Source organism: Phalacrocorax aristotelis, chromosome 1 (genome assembly GCF_949628215.1).
Source record: "Phalacrocorax aristotelis chromosome 1, bGulAri2.1, whole genome shotgun sequence".
NCBI lineage: Eukaryota > Metazoa > Chordata > Aves > Suliformes > Phalacrocoracidae > Phalacrocorax > Phalacrocorax aristotelis.
This window is the reverse complement of record NC_134276.1, coordinates 63,234,252-63,251,913: the sequence shown is the minus strand read 5'-3', so window position 1 is coordinate 63,251,913 and position 17,662 is coordinate 63,234,252. Positions and strand designations below refer to the sequence as shown.

Sequence of the window (17,662 nt, the reverse complement as noted above, 5' to 3'; positions counted from 1 at the left end):
TCTAGTATTGCTGAAGTCATGGTTATAGCTCTGCAGCAGATCGTCAGCTGGGACAAAGCCAGCCAGATCACTTGTAAAAATACAATTCAGTTTGACCTGCACAATTGCTATCATTGCAGTTTATTAAAACACTTGCAGACAAGTACTACTGATCTAATTTAGGAATAAAGGACATGAGGAACAATAATAGAGTCACACGACGCACGCCACAACACTTTCGATGTCTTCCAAAAAGTGAAGAGTCATTGTAATGAAAAACCCCAGAAGGATGGATTTCAAAATGTGTATTTTCTCTATAGTATTTTGTTTCTCTTCGGATCATTAGGAAAGACCTCTACAAGTGGAGCCTCTCAGCTTTTGCCGTTTTAATGAGATTTTCACAAAAAGTTTAAAAGCTTCTGTTAAAATTAAACTGTATAATAAAATTGCATCATGCCCAAATGCTTTATTCCTTCAACCTTTAGCCTAGCTAGTCAGGGAAATGAATTAATGAATCAGCTTGCAAAATGAAGCACTTCTTTTGTGAATACAGGAGGCACAATCTGGCACTCAGAAGACTTCCTGCAAAACTGGCTTGCCCATGTAGACAGCATATTTGTCTTACACTTTTTAACAAAACATTTCAGGAAAGTAATAACTGCTACTTTCTGCCCATTAATGTGTGTAAATTTTAATTTTCAAGTTCATCAATTTCCATGTTGGTAAGAAAAAAAGAAAAAGGTTTCATCTGACCTTTTTCTGATAAAATTTTAACAGAATAGCTGTTAACATTCAAAAATGCTTCAGGGTCCATTCCCATTAATTGTTGTAGCATTGATTTACTTTTTAAGTGTAGGTAGGATGCTTTTCACATACCTTCAACCCCATTTTTATCATAAACAAGTTGCTTCTTGACTGCTTTTCAAAAAAAAAAAAGTAATCACTCTCAGTCGTTTTCATATTCATACAGAAAAAGCGGTACTGCTAGATGTATTAGCATGTTTAAAGAAATCAGGGGGGAAAAAAAACAGGAAAAGTTCTAGTTACAAATAAAATAAAATACGCAAAACATGCTGGATATAAAATTTCCACAGACAGCAGTATTTCATCCGAATAGTTTTTAAAAATTGAACCAGAATTAGGAACTCATGAAAAACACATGCTAACTAGGAGTCACCAAGCCAAGCGGAAATGCTGTACAAGGAGGCGTTGCTGTCACCCCGTTAAAGCCAAGGTGTCTGAGTCAGCACCGCAAGGGTGGCATCTTCATCTGTTGAGGAGCCAAAAATTTGAGTCCTCTCCTGAGGGCAGTGCCTACAGTAGCCTTTGAAGAACTGAGCATGGCTCACCCTTTTTGAGACAAGGCTGCCGTGGGAGGGGGCACATTATGCAACAGCCAGGCAGTAACAGCACATGCCAAGTTTTGTGCTCTAGCTCTCAAGATTAGTCCTGTTTCTTTTCTCATTATTATTTAACAGAATTCAAAACCACTCTTTTGAATAGAGACTTAAATCCAGGGCAAACAACTCCCCCCTTTCCAGAGTACCACAGTCATTAGGTTACAACCATTCCACCTCCTGCATCCGAGTGTGTCCATTTTGCGAGATCCACTTGGTTTCAACTGAGGAAGCAGAAGGGGACTTTGCCCCTAACTCCCTTCCCACCTTCTTCCAGCTTAGACACTGGCCTGGTGATTAGCATACTGTCCTGGGAAGGAAGAGACATTGATATGAATGAGGACACACCTGAATCCAATTTTCTTGCTTGTTCAACTAGTTTAACCACTATGCTAACCACTGGATCATGAGCAGCCCGGTTTTGAATAACAGTGTCCCTTGCTACTCTGGTTTGGTGGTGGTTTTTGTTTTGTTTGTTGTTTTGTTTTTTTTTTAAGGGAATTATCTAAGTATTCACACTGGATCAGTCCCTCATGAGGTTTAGATGACACTTCAACTCATTTCTGATAGACTTAAGTGGCTAGTTACACATACCAAACACTAGAATTGCTATGAAGTCTTTCAGATAAATCAGAATATGCCTACAGAGTTAAAGTAGCTCCACGATTATGCAGCTGCTGAAGAAGGTTGGTTGGATCTTTATTACTGCCAGTCGTCAATGAGCCAAGTCTTAGGTTCAGATATAAATACTTATATGTGACATCAAATCTGCAACTCCATATAATATCAATGATTTTCAAAAAATACTCACTATGAGAAGAAGGCATATCACTATGGATACACAGCTTGCAGATAAGCATCTCAAGTTGTGATCGAAACTTACGTTTGCCTCTTCTAACAGTATTTAACTGCTTTTGTTTAGGACCTAAATGGACTAAGCAATGTGAACAAAGCAAGCAAAAGAACATTCCTTTTTCCTCCTTCCATGTAGAAAGAAGAAAGTAGTCCAAACATTAAAAAAAGTGGTAAGTGGCATTACATAAAAATTGTAAAATGTCCTCTGACATTGATAATTAATGTAATTTTAAAATTCCCACATTGATTCTGATTTGGTAATTTTATTTATTTTCTAAAACTAAATCCATATGAGAATGAAAATAGATATTGTTTTGAATTAATTTGATCATCATATATCCACATACTAGTTCTGATTACTCAAGCTGTGCCTTTTTTCATATCCAAATTAAAAAACACTTCCAACAGCATTCTGTACAGTATTATTCATTTTCCAAGGGTATGATTGTCATCTGAACATATGGAAAAAAGGAGTATTTTAGCTAATAACTATACTTATGTGTACAATCTACCCAACCTTTCTGTAAAGGTACAATGTGAAAACCCTTTCCATTTATTTAATTTCTCATTGTATGGGGTTTCCTCTCCATTATTCTAACTACACTCTTTTTTTCCCGTTTCAAAGGAGTCTGTTGCAGCAGTAGTTTTAATGACTTATTCTCTAAAGTTTGAGAAAAGAGACTTCCCTTTCTGCCAGCCGTTCCATGCTCCTGCCATGCCTTCCTCACAGCTGTTCTGCCTGTCTCCCAGATGCTTCAACTCCCTACCTCTGCAGCTTAGCAGCACCCAACTCCATAGTGCCGCTAAAAGAGAAACAAAGCATCTGACAGAAAATGCATAAGCAAAACAAGCAGCTTTGGCATTGGGTGTTAAAAAAAAAATAAATGATTAAGTAATACAACTTCTACACCTGCATAGCTTCTCTGATCTATGTGACATGAATCACAGCGCTGACTCATACTTCAAAAAAAACCAAACCCTGTACACATAGTTTCTGACCTTGTAATAAACTCCATCTGAAATAGCTACTTTGAAAGAACCAACACACATTTAAACCACTTTTTTTTTTTCTTCCAAGAACTCAGCTCTTCTGTGCCGTTCCTGCCCTCTTACTATTGTGAGCCAGACTACAGTAAATTATATACCAAACACCTTACTCTATTATGTTCTTTTGCTTTCTTCCTCTGCTTACCCTCCAGAGTTCCTGTATTTTAGACCTATTACAAAGACCTTACATCCAGCTGTGCCACACTAACACAAACCAATCTACCTCCAACCTCCCAAGATTCCTCTTGACCCAGCTAATGACAGAAGTGATGGTGTAAGTGACAGCAGGTACGATCTGGAGATTATCAGAATGCAGCATCTCCACAGGGCTATCCCCCAATGCCTACGGGTTGAGAGATTTCATGTGATGATAGCAGCCCCGGTAAAGAAGGGTGAGGTGCTTTAATTATGCCGCCATTTGGCTGTCAAATAAGGTGTTTTCCAACTCCAAGGCAACTGTTTAAAGAAGCAAATTATACATTTTAATATACCAAGATATATTAAAATGGAGAAAAAGAATGCAAAAACACAAGAGTGCATATAAATGAAGTATAGCTACCAAAGCATGAATAATACACAGATTTACATGTGATTAAAAACTTAAGAACTTTAATATTATTTAATCCAGAAAAAATTGCACAAGTTTAATAAAATATTGAAAATTTTGAAAGGGAACTGACATGGGAAATGACCATCTTCTTTTTCAATTAACTGAACACAGGAAATGAAATTACTTAATGAAGCAAGGTTCTTAAATTTATACTTTATTAAAATTTCCTTTTGGTACTGTAATTCCATATCAATTGTAATTACATTGGGGGGGCAAAATATTAGTATTTTATTACTATTAAGCTGTGAAAAATAAGGTGATAGGATAAAAAAAATCCTACCAAACCTCAAAATAAAAAAGAAATCACAGATAGGAATGTTCTACCAATCCGTCAGCTGTCAGGAATGTATTTCTTAAAAGGAAAACGAGCTTTTTCCGGAAGTACCATAATAAATAACAAAGTAAATGGACTAATGACCTTAACCTAGTATAGATATTAAAAATCTCATGCTCTTATTAATTCAGGAGTTTTCAAAAAACTGATGTGGAGCAATACAAAAATGGATTGGGAAAATTATTTCATTACACCATATTATATATTTTCTTCATTCCACACAATCTACCACCATGAGCTGTTCTTATAAAACATTGTATACTGCATATTATAGTTGATGAATCAATATTACTAAATAGGACTAGAATTCTGCAGTTCAAAATGGTATTTCTTCAGACAACCAAGGTGCTAGATGTAGGTTCTGTTAATAGTGATTTTTACCAAGTTTCTGGTGGATACTTTAAAAATTAATTTATACTTACAACTGACTGTAAAACAATTAATGATGTCTTTTTTTTCCCCTTCCTACATTGCAGGTCAGTTTTGGTACATCCAATATGGAATGCAGTACTAATAAAATGATGATAGAACTTTTATTCAGAACCAGTTGCATCATTCAAATTTAAAAGCTCCAGTACTCAATTGTAGCCAAGCTGCTGTAGAAATTATGCCACTGGAAACTAACCTACTTGGTCCTGAGCTAAAAGATCTGATCGTCAACTTCCTTAGTTACCTGTTGCCTGAACCTCCCCAGGGCTAGAGACAAACAAGTGCTCCCAGGGTCTATGACTCCGGAATTCCTGCCATGCAGGTTTTGCAATGTCCATTACTCTGCTGTTACTTGCAAAGCGGTCTGTCAGAAAGATGCTTCAGTTGCCTTTATTTTTGGTATTAATTAGAGTAAGTCTGAATTTCAAAGTAAGAAAGTTCTCCTTTAAGAAAAATAAGACAAGTCTGTCAGACAAGGGAACTGGATGAAAAGACTTTTGAATTTTGTCCAGTGACTAAAGGAATGTTTTGTAAAATGTACCTATTAAACTTACTAATAATGTAGACCTATTTTTACAAAAAGAACATAAACTGTGAAAGATGTCACAGAGCCGAGTTCCACTGACAGTAAAGAGCAGGCTTAACTACCTGTAGCTTGCACCAGTTCACCTGAAATCGAGAATAACATCAGTTGCAAGTTTTGTTGTGGCAGAATTCATCTCTGAATTCTACATTCATGGCAGAACTGAGGTAAAAACCTCGTACAGAGATACCTACCGAGCTACTAGTTCATACTCTCCCACTGACCTGAAGCTGCTTCCTTTGCCTACACACCTGTTGTAAACAAAGGACAATAACCTGTAGAGGTAAACTCACCCTAAATACAGTCAGAAGACCCATTCATTGTGCCACGTCAGAAATGAGCTATAACGAAACACATCCCAGTAACTATGTGGTTAAACACAGGACTCGGAAAAACTAATTTTGATAATTTATTGGGAAGTTTAAATGTTTTTCTTAGCTTCCTTGATCTGTACTGATAGATTCTCTCTGTCCCTTATGTCAAAACAAAAATCAAAAACACAACAAAAAAAAGTCAAAGCTTGAAAAAAACTTCTATTAAAGAAAAATCCGGTGACTGGTGGCCGCGGGGCTGCTCCCGCAGGCGGCAGCTCCCCGCAGAGCGCGCGCCGGGGACACCGGCGGCGGGGGGGCCCAGGGACGGGGCCGTCCCTGGCCGGCTCCCGAGGCCTCCGGGCTGCAGGGACCTCCAAACGCCCGGAGCCCTCCCCCCCCCTTACCTTTCCCTCCTAAGCCTGACAGACACACAGACAGCCCCCAGGACTCTTTAAGAGGCTGCCATCACTGCTGCTGAGGGCTGGGGGCAGGGGCGAACGGAGCAGCGGCCGACCCCCGGAGGCCCGGCCCCATATAGCCTCCGCGCAAGGTCCCCAGCAGCGGCGGCTGCCGCGCACCGGGAGCGGGCTACGCGCATGCGCGAAGGGGAAGCGCTGGCTGACGGGGCTTCCTCCCCGCCATTGGCTGCCGAACATTACCGAGTGCTTTCGCGCTCCTCCGGCGCAAGGCCGAAGGCGGGGGAGGGGGAGCGAACGGCTCGAAGGCGTCGCGGTGCATTGTGGGGCGGAAGAGGAGAGTCACCGCTCTGCCAGGGCCGCCATCTTGCCTGCGCCCGGAGTCGCTCCTGCTTTGGGGGCCTGTTCCTTCTCCTCGCGGCGCGGAGCGGCGGGAAGGGAAGAGGACGAGGGGCCCGCCCGGGCGGTGCCGATGCGCGCAGAGCCTCCCCGCACCTCCCTCGGGTGCCGCTAGCGAAGGGGGTGGGGGTGGTCGGGCGGTCGCCGGCGCGGCCTCTCTGCTCTCCTCTCTTCAGCCGGGATGGGTCGGTCCCGCAGCCGGAGCTCCTCCCGCTCCAAGCACACCAAGAGCTCCAAGCACAACAAGAAGAACCGGAGCCGATCACGGTCCCGCTCCCGGGAGAAGGAGCGGGCGCGGAAGCGCTCCAAGTCCCGTGAGAGCAAGCGGAACCGCCGCCGGGAGTCCCGCTCCCGTTCCCGCTCCAACACGGCCCCCTCCTCCCGCCGCGATCGGGAGCGGGAGCGCGATCGTGCCTCCTCCCCGCCCGACCGCATCGACATCTTCGGGCGCACGGTGAGCAAGCGCAGCAGCCTAGACGAGAAGCAGAAGCGGGAGGAGGAGGAGAAAAAAGCGGAGTTCGAGCGGCAGCGGAAAATGTGAGCCCCGGGCCGGGGGCGGGAGGGGGGGGGGGGTGAGAGGGAGGGGGGAGGAGAGGCAGCAGAATGCTCGTCGCCCCGGTGCCGTCCTCTCCGCGCCTTCCTCCTCCAGGCCCGGGGACTGAAGCGCTTAGGCCCTCGCCGAGGCCTAACTTCTGCCTGTTTTCCCGCCATCCTTCCCTTTCCTAAAGGCCCGCTCCCTCCGGTGCCTGAGAAGCCGCCCCCTCGGGGTGCGAGCCCGCGGCTGCCTCCCTGCCTGCCTGCCTCCATCGCTGCCTGCCGGCCGGCTCTGCTCGCCTCCCCTCTGCCGCCGCTCTCCTGCGCTCCTCCTAAACTTCTCTCGGCGGCGGCAGCGGCGGCCCCCGGGCCCCGCAGGCTTTGTGCCGCTGCCACACCGCCTGCCCCTCCCCTTTTTTGCGTGGAGCTGGCTTCTTGCTGTGCGTCGAGCGGAGGCATCTAGAGTTCCTCGACTGAGGGTTTTAAGAAATGGCATGCAACGCTTGTACTAACGCCGAGGGTTTGGGCTGGGGTTTTGGTTTGGTTTTTTTTTTTTTTAATGCCAAATGGGACAGTGAGATCCGGTGACTTGTTTCATTTGAAACCTCCTTTTTCAGTTTTCGTTATGGGGAACGTGGTTATTTACGAAGTCTACAGAGATAGATAAATTTTATTTTAATGAACGTTGCATGTGCGTTAAGTGGTTTAGCAATATTGTTGTGAAGGAGACCTTTATGCAGCAGAGATAACGAGGGTTTTAACAGTCGCGATAAAGTGATTCTTGTTCTTTGGATGTTACCCTCGCTCGTTAGAGCACTGAATCCAGAAATAGCACTTGTTTGTACGTGTGAGGCCAACGAGTTCTGTTAATTCTCAGATGGAGCTTTGGGTTTCGTTTCAGCGATATTGTCCTAACGAAATATTAACTGTAGTTCAGAAGGCTTGAGCCTCCTGAGTTGTTGCTTTCGTTGTTTGTTGTTGATCTCCCTTGCGAACTTCAGAATTTGACAGCAATGTCACCGAAAAGTTGTATAGCAACACAAACACAGGTGAAAATGTTGAAGGCTTTTTGAGTTATTGACCCTAGTTTTGTGGTTTGTAGTTTTATCTAGTGCCTAAATTGCTAAAAATCTTCCGTGTGTATCTGGGAAGAAGGATTAAAATGTGCTTAAATTGAGAATACAGTGAATAGTGTATCTTAGTACTCTGGAGCTATTTTAGTTCGTAGATATTCTTTTAAATGATATGTAAATGGATTTGAAGATTGAAGAGAGAGACCATTACACAAATAACAAATATTATCTACCTTAAAATATTAAATCGTGTTAGACTTAGTGGAGAATTTTATGGTTGGTCTGTATCCAGACTTTAAAAGTTGGGAGAGGATCTCTTCAAGTGCCAGTGGAAAATGAAGTGTTTATAATTTTTAAATAATATGTCTAATTTTATTTTTTTGATGGGAGTGTTCAAATTGAAATGGAATGAACTGTAGCTCATTCAATAATATTAGATACAGCAACATATATAACTATTTTCTGAAGTAAGTTTTCTATATGTTAGCTTTGAAATTTTAGAATACTAAAAGTCTGTATAGGAGGAAAATGACATTTGAGTGATACTGGCAACAGAATAGTAAACTTCTGAGGGAGAAACAATATTGGAAAAGATTTGGTATAGAATTTGATGCTTCTAGAATACATTTTAAATTTCAAAAAGAAAAGGCAAAAAAACTTCATACAACAGAAAACTGTGGTATTTGACTAAGTTATCTGTAAACAGTGTTATGTATTTTAGTATATACTCATGTTAGTGAAGGAAAGAACTACTTTCTTGCTAACTAAATTTTTCCTATAATGCTAGTTTTCTAGAAAGGCCTTGCAAATATGACATCTTTTTTACTCGGAAATCTGCTGAAATGTAAGCAGCTTCCTTTCTGCAGACTTTATAAAATGAGTTTTTAAGGAGTAAATGGAACGTACTAAAAATATTTTTACATTAATGACTTAACTGTTTCTCTGGAGTCATGGCTCAGTAGGTCAGATGATAAACTATACCTCTAAATAAAATACTGTAAGTTCATGCAACTTAAAGAAAGAATGAATAGTTGTTGTAAACTACAGAATAAATTGTTGAAATTTATATCTGTGTTTATAGTTTGATTTTCTTGATAAACTCAAAGCCATTGATTGGAAGTATATTATCTTTATCCATAGGCACAAGTTGGTCTTATAAATTAACATTGAGATTAAATTTTTACTCCTGTTTCATGTCTTTCTAGTGTTTCAAGCAATGTGGTTGTTTACACTGGACAGTTATTATGTATTTGTAATGTTGCCAATGCCTATTAAAGTGAAAAGATACATTTGCTTTGTTTAATTAAATTTGAACAGAATTTATTGGGGTGAGAGAATGAAACGTGTGCAGACACAGTGCTTAATTTGAGGACATCATCAGTTGCTGAGCATATTTGAAAACTTATTTCAGACATGAATGTCAGGATTTTTTATAACTATGTACTATATTTATTCAGTTAGCTAACTTTTATTCAAGATTTCCCTAATGTTAAGTGTAAAGCTAAAATAGTTGGAATAAAACATGTGAATATGAGCTTTCTGAAAATGATTTCTGTTAGATCAGCCTCGTACTGATACAGCTTACAGCTATGTCCAGGACAGTGAGAGTACCCACTGCTGAATAAATACCCATAAGAGGGAGGAAAAACCTTCAAAAATAAAAGGCTATTTTGTGTTTAAAGGGTGCTTAAAAATTCATCTTTTAAACTTTTGACCCCTCCCCCATCTTCCACCCAAAAAGGGCAGTATTTAGTTGTGGCGTGGCAGAGGCACACTAACAGAATGGGGTGGGTATGTTTTTCAGGATAGTGGTGGCCTTGGTGGTTGGTTGTTTTTTTTTAACTGAAAAAATTCGCCTCAAGGTATTTTGTGTCGCTTTAGGAAAAGTGAATGCTGCCCTAATGTGTCACAGAATACATTTGCTCTCTCTTGAGGAATGGAAGGTTAAAATTTGTCTTCTGGGGCTGAATGATTGCGTTGGGGGTTCCAAGACTTTTTACTGAAGGAGGCACACTATCCATTGTGTTTGGCATGCTTTTGAAAAGTTTATATATGAAAAAGGGGAATTTAGGAGCCTTTCACCTCGTGTTTATCTAGATCAGTAATCATACTTTATTATTTCCTATTGCATGTTTGCAAATTGTACACTGAGGAAATCTAAAAGTTAGTAAAACCTGTAACTTTTTGGTTTTAATCAAAGCTGGGTTTATGTATCTTAATATAATAAGATTATGAAATGACATGTGATTAGGATATTACCACAGTAGTTGTTGCTCTAAATCATGGATTTCTGGTGCTGACAGGCAAGAAGATAACTTTATAAGATTGTTCCTTACTTCATGGAATACTTAAAGTTCAGTTTCAAGGTTAGAAAAGAGCAACCTTCTCCCCAAAGCCCATAATAATTTGAAATAAATAGTTCTATATGAAACCTAGCTATACAGTATACATTTTTGTTGATCTTTGGATATCTAATTGTCATATCATAATAGTGTTTACTACCCGGAAAGGGATTTTTTCCTGCACTTGGTAATAAACCTGCAAATTGACCTAATCTTTTTGTATCCTTTTAAATGAAAACTTAAAAGAGTGATCAGGCTAAGTGATAATGCTGCTGCTAAACCAAAATAAAGACAAGAAGACATTTGAAAATACTTCCAAAATTCAGAACATGGAAAACTGTAAAGGTTGCAAGAATTTATTTAGCACTTGGTATATTTTGTTTTGGATAATTATGATAGAAACAGAGTGCTGCGGTAAAGAAGTTAAGGAGAGCTGAAGTATTTTCAATTCAATAAGGTAAATTATTGGATAACAAGATTACAGAAACAACACCTGGAATTCTTATTAAAATATTCAAGTTACAAATTTTATTGCATCTGTCTTCTATTTTTGTTATTAGAGATTAGTTTGGTGCCTCTGGGGCGGTGGCTTAAAGACAAGATTTCACAAGATACTCTTGCTATGTGTGGCTTAAAATTGAGACCATTTAAGTTCATAAACGGTGAAAGACAGCCAAAATTGGGAGATTTTTGTTTTCTTTTCTTTTTTTCCATAAAAATGATCTAGTAGTAGTATGATAAGGGGTCATCTTAATCTTGGTGTCATGAGATATGGAGAGATGCTAAACATGGTGTGGTCTGAATGAGCAGGTTCCCTGTGGTAGGAACACTGGTTGCCTGAATATTTACTTTCCTTAAATGTAGGGCGAAACATTCTTTAAATTTATGATCTGTCTGTATAAGGGATAAGACTCTTAAAAAGTTGATTCGGTAGCGTGGCTGATGCTGTGTATTTGCAAGAGATTGTTTCGATGCAACCATTCTTTATTGATTAAAAAGGTAATCCTCATGTTTGCATTTTCTAGTCGTCAACAAGAAATTGAAGAGAAACTCATAGAGGAAGAAACTGCTCGAAGAGTAGAAGAGCTCGTGGCTAAACGTGTAGAAGAAGAGTTGGAGAAAAGGAAGGATGAGATTGAGCGAGAGGTTCTCCGCAGGGTGGAGGAGGCTAAGCGCATCATGGAAAAACAGTTGCTCGAAGAACTCGAGCGACAGCGACAAGCTGAACTTGCAGCACAAAAAGCCAGAGAGGTAACGCTCGGTCGTTTGGAAAGTAGAGACAGTCCATGGCAAAACTTTCAGTGTCGGTTTGTGCCTCCTGTTCGGTTCAGAAAGAGATGGAATACAGCAAATCTAATTCCCTTCTCGTATAAACTTGCATTGCTGCGAAACTTAATTTCTAGCCTATTCAGAGGAGCTCACTGATACTTAAACAGTTATTCTCCTAAAACCTGAACAAGGATACTTGATTTTTAATGGAACTGACCTACATATTTCAGAATTGTTTGAAACTTTTGCCATGGCTGCAGGATTTATCAGCGGTCCTTTCATTTTTGGGGAAGTGTATTAAAAAACTGTAATTATGTATCCTTCATTTGTTTCATTTTGTTTACCTAGACTGTAAGAGGCTTTTGCCTTCAGTCAGGCAAAAAGCAGGGTCCAGCAGTGAGCTGCAGTACCTGTCTTTAACAAATAGGTTTCTTACTCTTCATTTAAAATGAATGTTTTCTTTGAGCATACATTGGACTAATTCTGGGACTTCGAGCATAAGCCCATCCACGTCTTCACGAAGGATCTATGTCCAAGTCATTATATCAATTTTTAATAACTACTAACAACTCCTTTTTTTTTTTCCCTAGAAGTTATAAAAGAGCAGGTTGCCCTTGTCTGAAGTCAAGCTGAACATGTGACTTGGGTGTTTTTTTTAATCAGCAGCTGGAGCAGAAGCTGAAAATGTCTTTCTGTGAGACAGTAATTTGCTACTAAAGGCTTTGATGCCTGCCTGCACCAATCATTCCAGGATCCAGAAATTTCGAGACAAACTTTAAACCATAAAGGAAATTTGTGCTAAACAATCATAACTCAAATGCCTTTTTCACTCTGTACCTCCTACACAGTTTATTTTAAATTAATATTTTGATTGGCTTACAAAAGGAAAGACAGTAGCAAAGAAGCTTTCCCCTTCATACTAAATGTGATGCGTCTGTCACATAATATCTTAAACTTTAAAAAAAAAAAAAGCCCAGAACACTGAGTTACAAGACATTATTAAGAATATTAAATTACACTTGTTTTGCAAATTCAAATCTTAACTATCAAAGACTTGAAGTTGAATTTAAATGTCTGTAGTCAGCAAATGCTTTGTGTACGAGGCTTTCATTTGAGCAGATGGATGACCTTTTTTTTTTTTTTTTAAGTATTTTTGCTATTGTCAGTGCAATGTGAAGACGACCCATCAGTTCTTTGTAACCCAGAATAAACTTCCATGCCTGGAGTGAAGTGTGCTAGCTAGTAGCTGGTTACTAGTCATAGTAAGAAGTTTTCTCTTCGTATGCTTGCTTTGTTCGTATTAACTTTTTTTTCTTACACAGACACAAACCTCTGGCTAACTTTAAACCTACCAAATATTAAAATAATTCGGATATATATTACGTGAACTGAAACACCTCAAACTTTCACGCAGTCTTCATATTTATGAGTCGCATAACAGAGTTCCATAAAATTCACCAAGAAAGCAACAATTACAAGGCTTTATTTCCTGATCTTGCCTTCCCTGGACTCCTGAGTTCCAAGTTCAGACTGCAAATGACAGTTTCAGCTGTCTTAAAATTGTCAAAATACTGAATGTAAAGTCCATTCTCCCCATGAAAGAAGCCCATAGCTCCATGAAGTATGGATTACCATTTGTATTTTTCACTAACAGTAAATGTATTTTTCTTATTAATTGTTTGCCTTAGGAATGATTTACATATTTTTGTTCCTTCTTATCATAAACATCTGCATTCCTCAGCTCAGCCTTCCTTGTATGTTGTTTCTTTATAAATGGTTGAGCTGCTGATGCAGGTATTGCCAAGCTAACAGTACAAATCATTTTAAAGAGGAAGCTGGCGCGTATGGCAGCCGAGGAGCACACTCTGCAGGACACTGGACAAGACAGTAAATATTCAACTTTTAATGCTGATTAAAGGAGTATAGGTAAAGAATACGTAGGTATACTTAATTGGTGAGACAAACTATTCACTTTATTTATATTTTCTATATTACTTTTTAATTTGGTAAATACTATCCAGTTTTTGTAGTTGTCCTTGTTGATTTGTGTGATATTAAAATTCTAGTAATAAATTGTCAGGATTCTATGATTAGGGAGGGTTTAGTTGGTTGCTGTTTGGACTGGGCGGGATGATGTAAATTGAGTACTAGAAACCAGTTTTAGTGGCTGCACAATTTACCGTTGTGAGACAAAATAGGTGGCTATAAGGCTGCCACTTTAAGTCAGTTCACAAAAGAATTCTGAGAAAGATTAGTGAACATGCAGAGATAAATATTTTACTTTACTAATATCTTGCCCTGTCCTCCCATTTAGGAAGAAGAGCGTGCAAAGCGTGAGGAACTAGAGCGAATACTAGAAGAGAATAATCGAAAAATTGCAGAAGCACAAGCTAAACTGGTATGTGAAGATGCAGTTAACAGTTCTGTAGGGAAATACAGGTCCCTCTGCCTGCTTTGCAACACAATTACAATAAACAAATCGACCCTTTCTACGGTTTTAACTTGTCTATTGCCGGTTATGTCAGCAGTGCTGCTGTCCTCCCCTTGAGCATAAGAGACCAGATCCTTAGCAGTGATGCTAGTCTGAAAAAATAGTTCAGGTGCAGTTAATTTAGAGGAAGATAGCTGCCTTCAGAATTTAAAAAGTACGCTTTAACTATATCTGACAGGAAAGGTTGAAGTAAGTTTGCAAACACGTTCAGTTTCTACAACAGAAGCGATTAATTCTGTTCCGTCGAGCAGGACAAGTACAAACTGGATTTGAGACTAGTATAATGTTGCCGTACAAGTGCTGAAAGGGACTTTCAGCATAAGCTTAAGATGTCTCGGTTATAGAAGTCTAGCTTATGTTGGTCTCCAAGCCTATTTAAGCAGGTGCCTGCCTCATGAGAACATACAGTATGATTTAGCTGATCCTAATCAATCAATGATACACCAAACTAAGCGTCTTCCAAATCCTGACTGAACTCTGTTGGTTTCAGTTACCCAAGTAATTGCACCTTTTTCAGGTAAAGGTGATGCTTCTTAAAACTCTTTGCTTGAATGACATCTGCTTTAGATCTTTCTGTTTTACCCTTTTCCCAACCTCATGTGGTGGAAATGGGACAAATAGAAAATTTAAAGTATTAACTGACGTAATGAACAAAATAAGCACCTTTAGAAGACCATTGGAAGAGCTGTAAGAACCGTAAGTCAGTGTAAGGAATGACTTGTTACCAACCAAGTAAAGATGGTTTTTAATTACAAAGGGTTTTCAGATGGGTTTTGGAGTGGGGAGACTTCTGTTTGAAGTTCTGTTACTTCATTATGTTGTGCCTTCATCTGACACGTGACGGGTGTCGGGGAGCTTCTCTATATCTACACCGACTTCCTTAACTAAAATGCAATGTGTTGTTTGCAAAGCAATGCTGAAAAACGTTGCGTGTAAGCACTCAAGATTTGGGGGAGTTAGCTGTACAGAGTTTTCAAGTGTTTCTTCTAAACTCAATTCAAATTGAAGAAGAGTTGAAGAAGAAATTCAAATAACCATTTTATAAATAGTTTCACTGAAACCAACCACGGCATCTAGCTCAGGTAGAACTGCTTACATAACTATGCAGGATTGGACCTGTTTGGAAGTTAATACGGACTTGTAAATTGCTTTTATGACTACAAAATATGCTGGCCTAAATTCTACCATTTTCATATATAGGCTGAAGAACAATTGAAAATTGTTGAAGAACAAAGAAAGATTCATGAGGAGAGGATGAAACTAGAACAAGAGAGACAACGTCAGCAAAAGGAAGAGCAAAAAATTATCCTGGGCAAAGGGAAGTCTAGGCCAAAACTGTCCTTCTCACTAAAAAGCCAGGATTAAATTGCAACTCTGAACTCTTAAAAAATGAAACAAACAAACAAAAAAACCCAACAAAAAAGCAAAACGAAAGAAGAACTTTGTATGGTAGCTTCATGTTGAAGTGGTTTTTTTTTTTCCCTCTCAATTTTTTTTTTTTTTCTTTTTTGAAAGTCTGGAAAGTTAGCTTGTTCTAATAGGGGCTGTGCTCTGCAATTCTTAATTTTTTAAAAAAAACTTCCATTAAGTTAAACCCTTATCAGATCATTGTTGCCTTTTAGAGGGTAATTTGTTTTCATCAATTTTGTTTCTGTACTAGTGGTCTGAAGCAGATCAGGTCACCCTATGAATTGTGGATGATCTGATAAGGATTTACTGACCTACTCCTCAGAGTTTGACTCTGATAATTGACAGAACTTTATACTGGGTATTGCTGACTTTTAATTTTTTTTTTTTTTTTAAAGTCAGTAAATACATGAGTAAATTGCCATAGTATTACTGGACCTCTGTGGTTTATTGTTAAATCAGTGTCCTATGATACTGTCCCATTGTTGCGCTTGATGTTCCTGATACAGGTAAGGAAATAGTTTGTCATTTCTGCTATGAATACATAGAGTTCAGTATTGTCTCTGTTAGATTTGTTTTTATTACATTGACAGCATTCAACCAGCGTTCCCCATTGTGTAAATAAACCAATTTGCTGAATAAAGTGAAAGTCTTAAATTCATATGTTTAAGTAAATTTTTTTAGTACACTTCTATAAAGAGCTATAACAGTGACAAATTCACATTATTAAATTCAAGACTATAGTGGTATTTTTTTCTTAAATTTTGCTTTAAACTATTGTGGCTTCTCCAACTTAGAATGCAAAATTACACACAGTACAAAATCCCTGCAGTTGTGAATGTTTTTGATGGCTGCTGCTCTTTTCATGAATGTTGGGTTTTATTCTGACAGAGACTTATTTCAGCTGTAGTATCATGTTTAAACAGCTGTATGGCTTACTGCACCCCGGCCGATACTTCAGTATCTAATCCCCTTCAGTTCGCTTCATAATACGGTATATTGTATAAGTTAAGGTCATTTCCATATAATGAATTTGATGGATCCTAAAGGATTTAAAAGTGGAAGTGGTTGGTTTTTTTTTCCCCCAAAGGACTGGACCGGCTAGCATACTTGAAGTGAAAAACAGAAAGTGAGATTCTGTCTAAATACATTGTTTTAGCCAGAAAGCTACTGTTGTTCATACACAGATCTTGAATGTTATCAATTTATATATACAGGTTTTATTTTGAAAAATTAAACTACAGATTGAAAACTATATATGAAGTCCCCTTTTTGTATATAATTCTTCTACCAAATCCTGGATTACTATAGCTTGTCCAGTTCTAAAACTTTCTGTTTCCTGTCGGTATGCAACATCTGTAGTAACTGTAAAATGAAGGTTGGCAGCAGCATTTGAATGTCACTGGGCAAAGTTGGAAATGATTCCCAAAGGGTCTGTTTCTCTCGATTTGGCAAATTAAATGTGGGAGCAAGCCGAGGGTGCCACTGAAAGCGGTATCCAGTGTGCTTTGTGTGAAACCTGGGCTTGGGGGCAGATGGATGTGTATCGCTTTGTCCAGTATGTCAAGGAAAATGTGAAAACAGTAAAATACCTACGCTATTACTGTACTTAAATTTGTCTATATATTGTGTTACAAAAAGAAGGTTGAAGGTTGCTTAATGCATAAAAACAAAAGCTGAAGCCAAATAAACCGTGTACGTGACCTGTCGGCAGGAGCAGGCTGTATTTAAAGCTCAACTGATACCTGTATTTCTAAAACAGAAAACATCCCCTGTTCCCGTATGAGAAACAAGCTATTAAAAGTCAATACTCAAAACAGACCTATGCATTTTTGTTTCCTCTCCTCTTCTAAAAGCAAGAAGCTAAGTTCTCATACACGCAGCTGTGGTATCAAAACATTTGGTTCTACATAGCTAATTCTCCGTTAAATAGTAGCGGCTGTTCATTGCGCTGGACCTTGCAGAGGCTTAGGCTTTGTTCTATCACACCTTCAGGAGTGCTGCGTGGACGAAATGTCCAGCCACACTCGGATCGCCCTTTCTGCCATTCCACACCTCCCTACCGGGCTTTCCTTCCCCCGGCCCTCAGAAACGGGAAAACGGCTACATCTGTCTTGCCTTTGTTGTTGTTGGGGCAGATGTTTAGCTGGTAGAAACCACTCTTAGCTGTCCTAAAGCCTTCT

At 39.3% G+C, this 17,662-nt stretch overlaps 1 protein-coding gene across 2 annotated transcripts; it reads left to right on the top strand.

The window, feature by feature from the left end:
* Positions 1 to 6,250: 6,250 nt before the first annotated feature.
* On the top strand, positions 6,251 to 16,734 carry ARGLU1 (arginine and glutamate rich 1). Of its 2 annotated transcripts, none has more exons than XM_075090399.1 (4): positions 6,251 to 6,900; positions 11,338 to 11,563; positions 13,896 to 13,979; positions 15,273 to 16,734. In XM_075090399.1, the coding sequence occupies exons 1-4, from the start codon at positions 6,545 to 6,547 to the stop codon at positions 15,435 to 15,437; spliced, it is 831 nt and encodes a 276-aa protein (XP_074946500.1). In that variant the 5' UTR covers positions 6,251 to 6,544; the 3' UTR covers positions 15,438 to 16,734. The 2 variants fall into 2 exon arrangements, 1 of the variants encoding a protein (XP_074946500.1); XR_012660228.1 differs by having other exon boundaries at positions 6,268 to 6,900; positions 13,411 to 13,979; positions 15,273 to 15,414.
* The last annotated feature ends 928 nt before the right edge of the window (positions 16,735 to 17,662 follow it).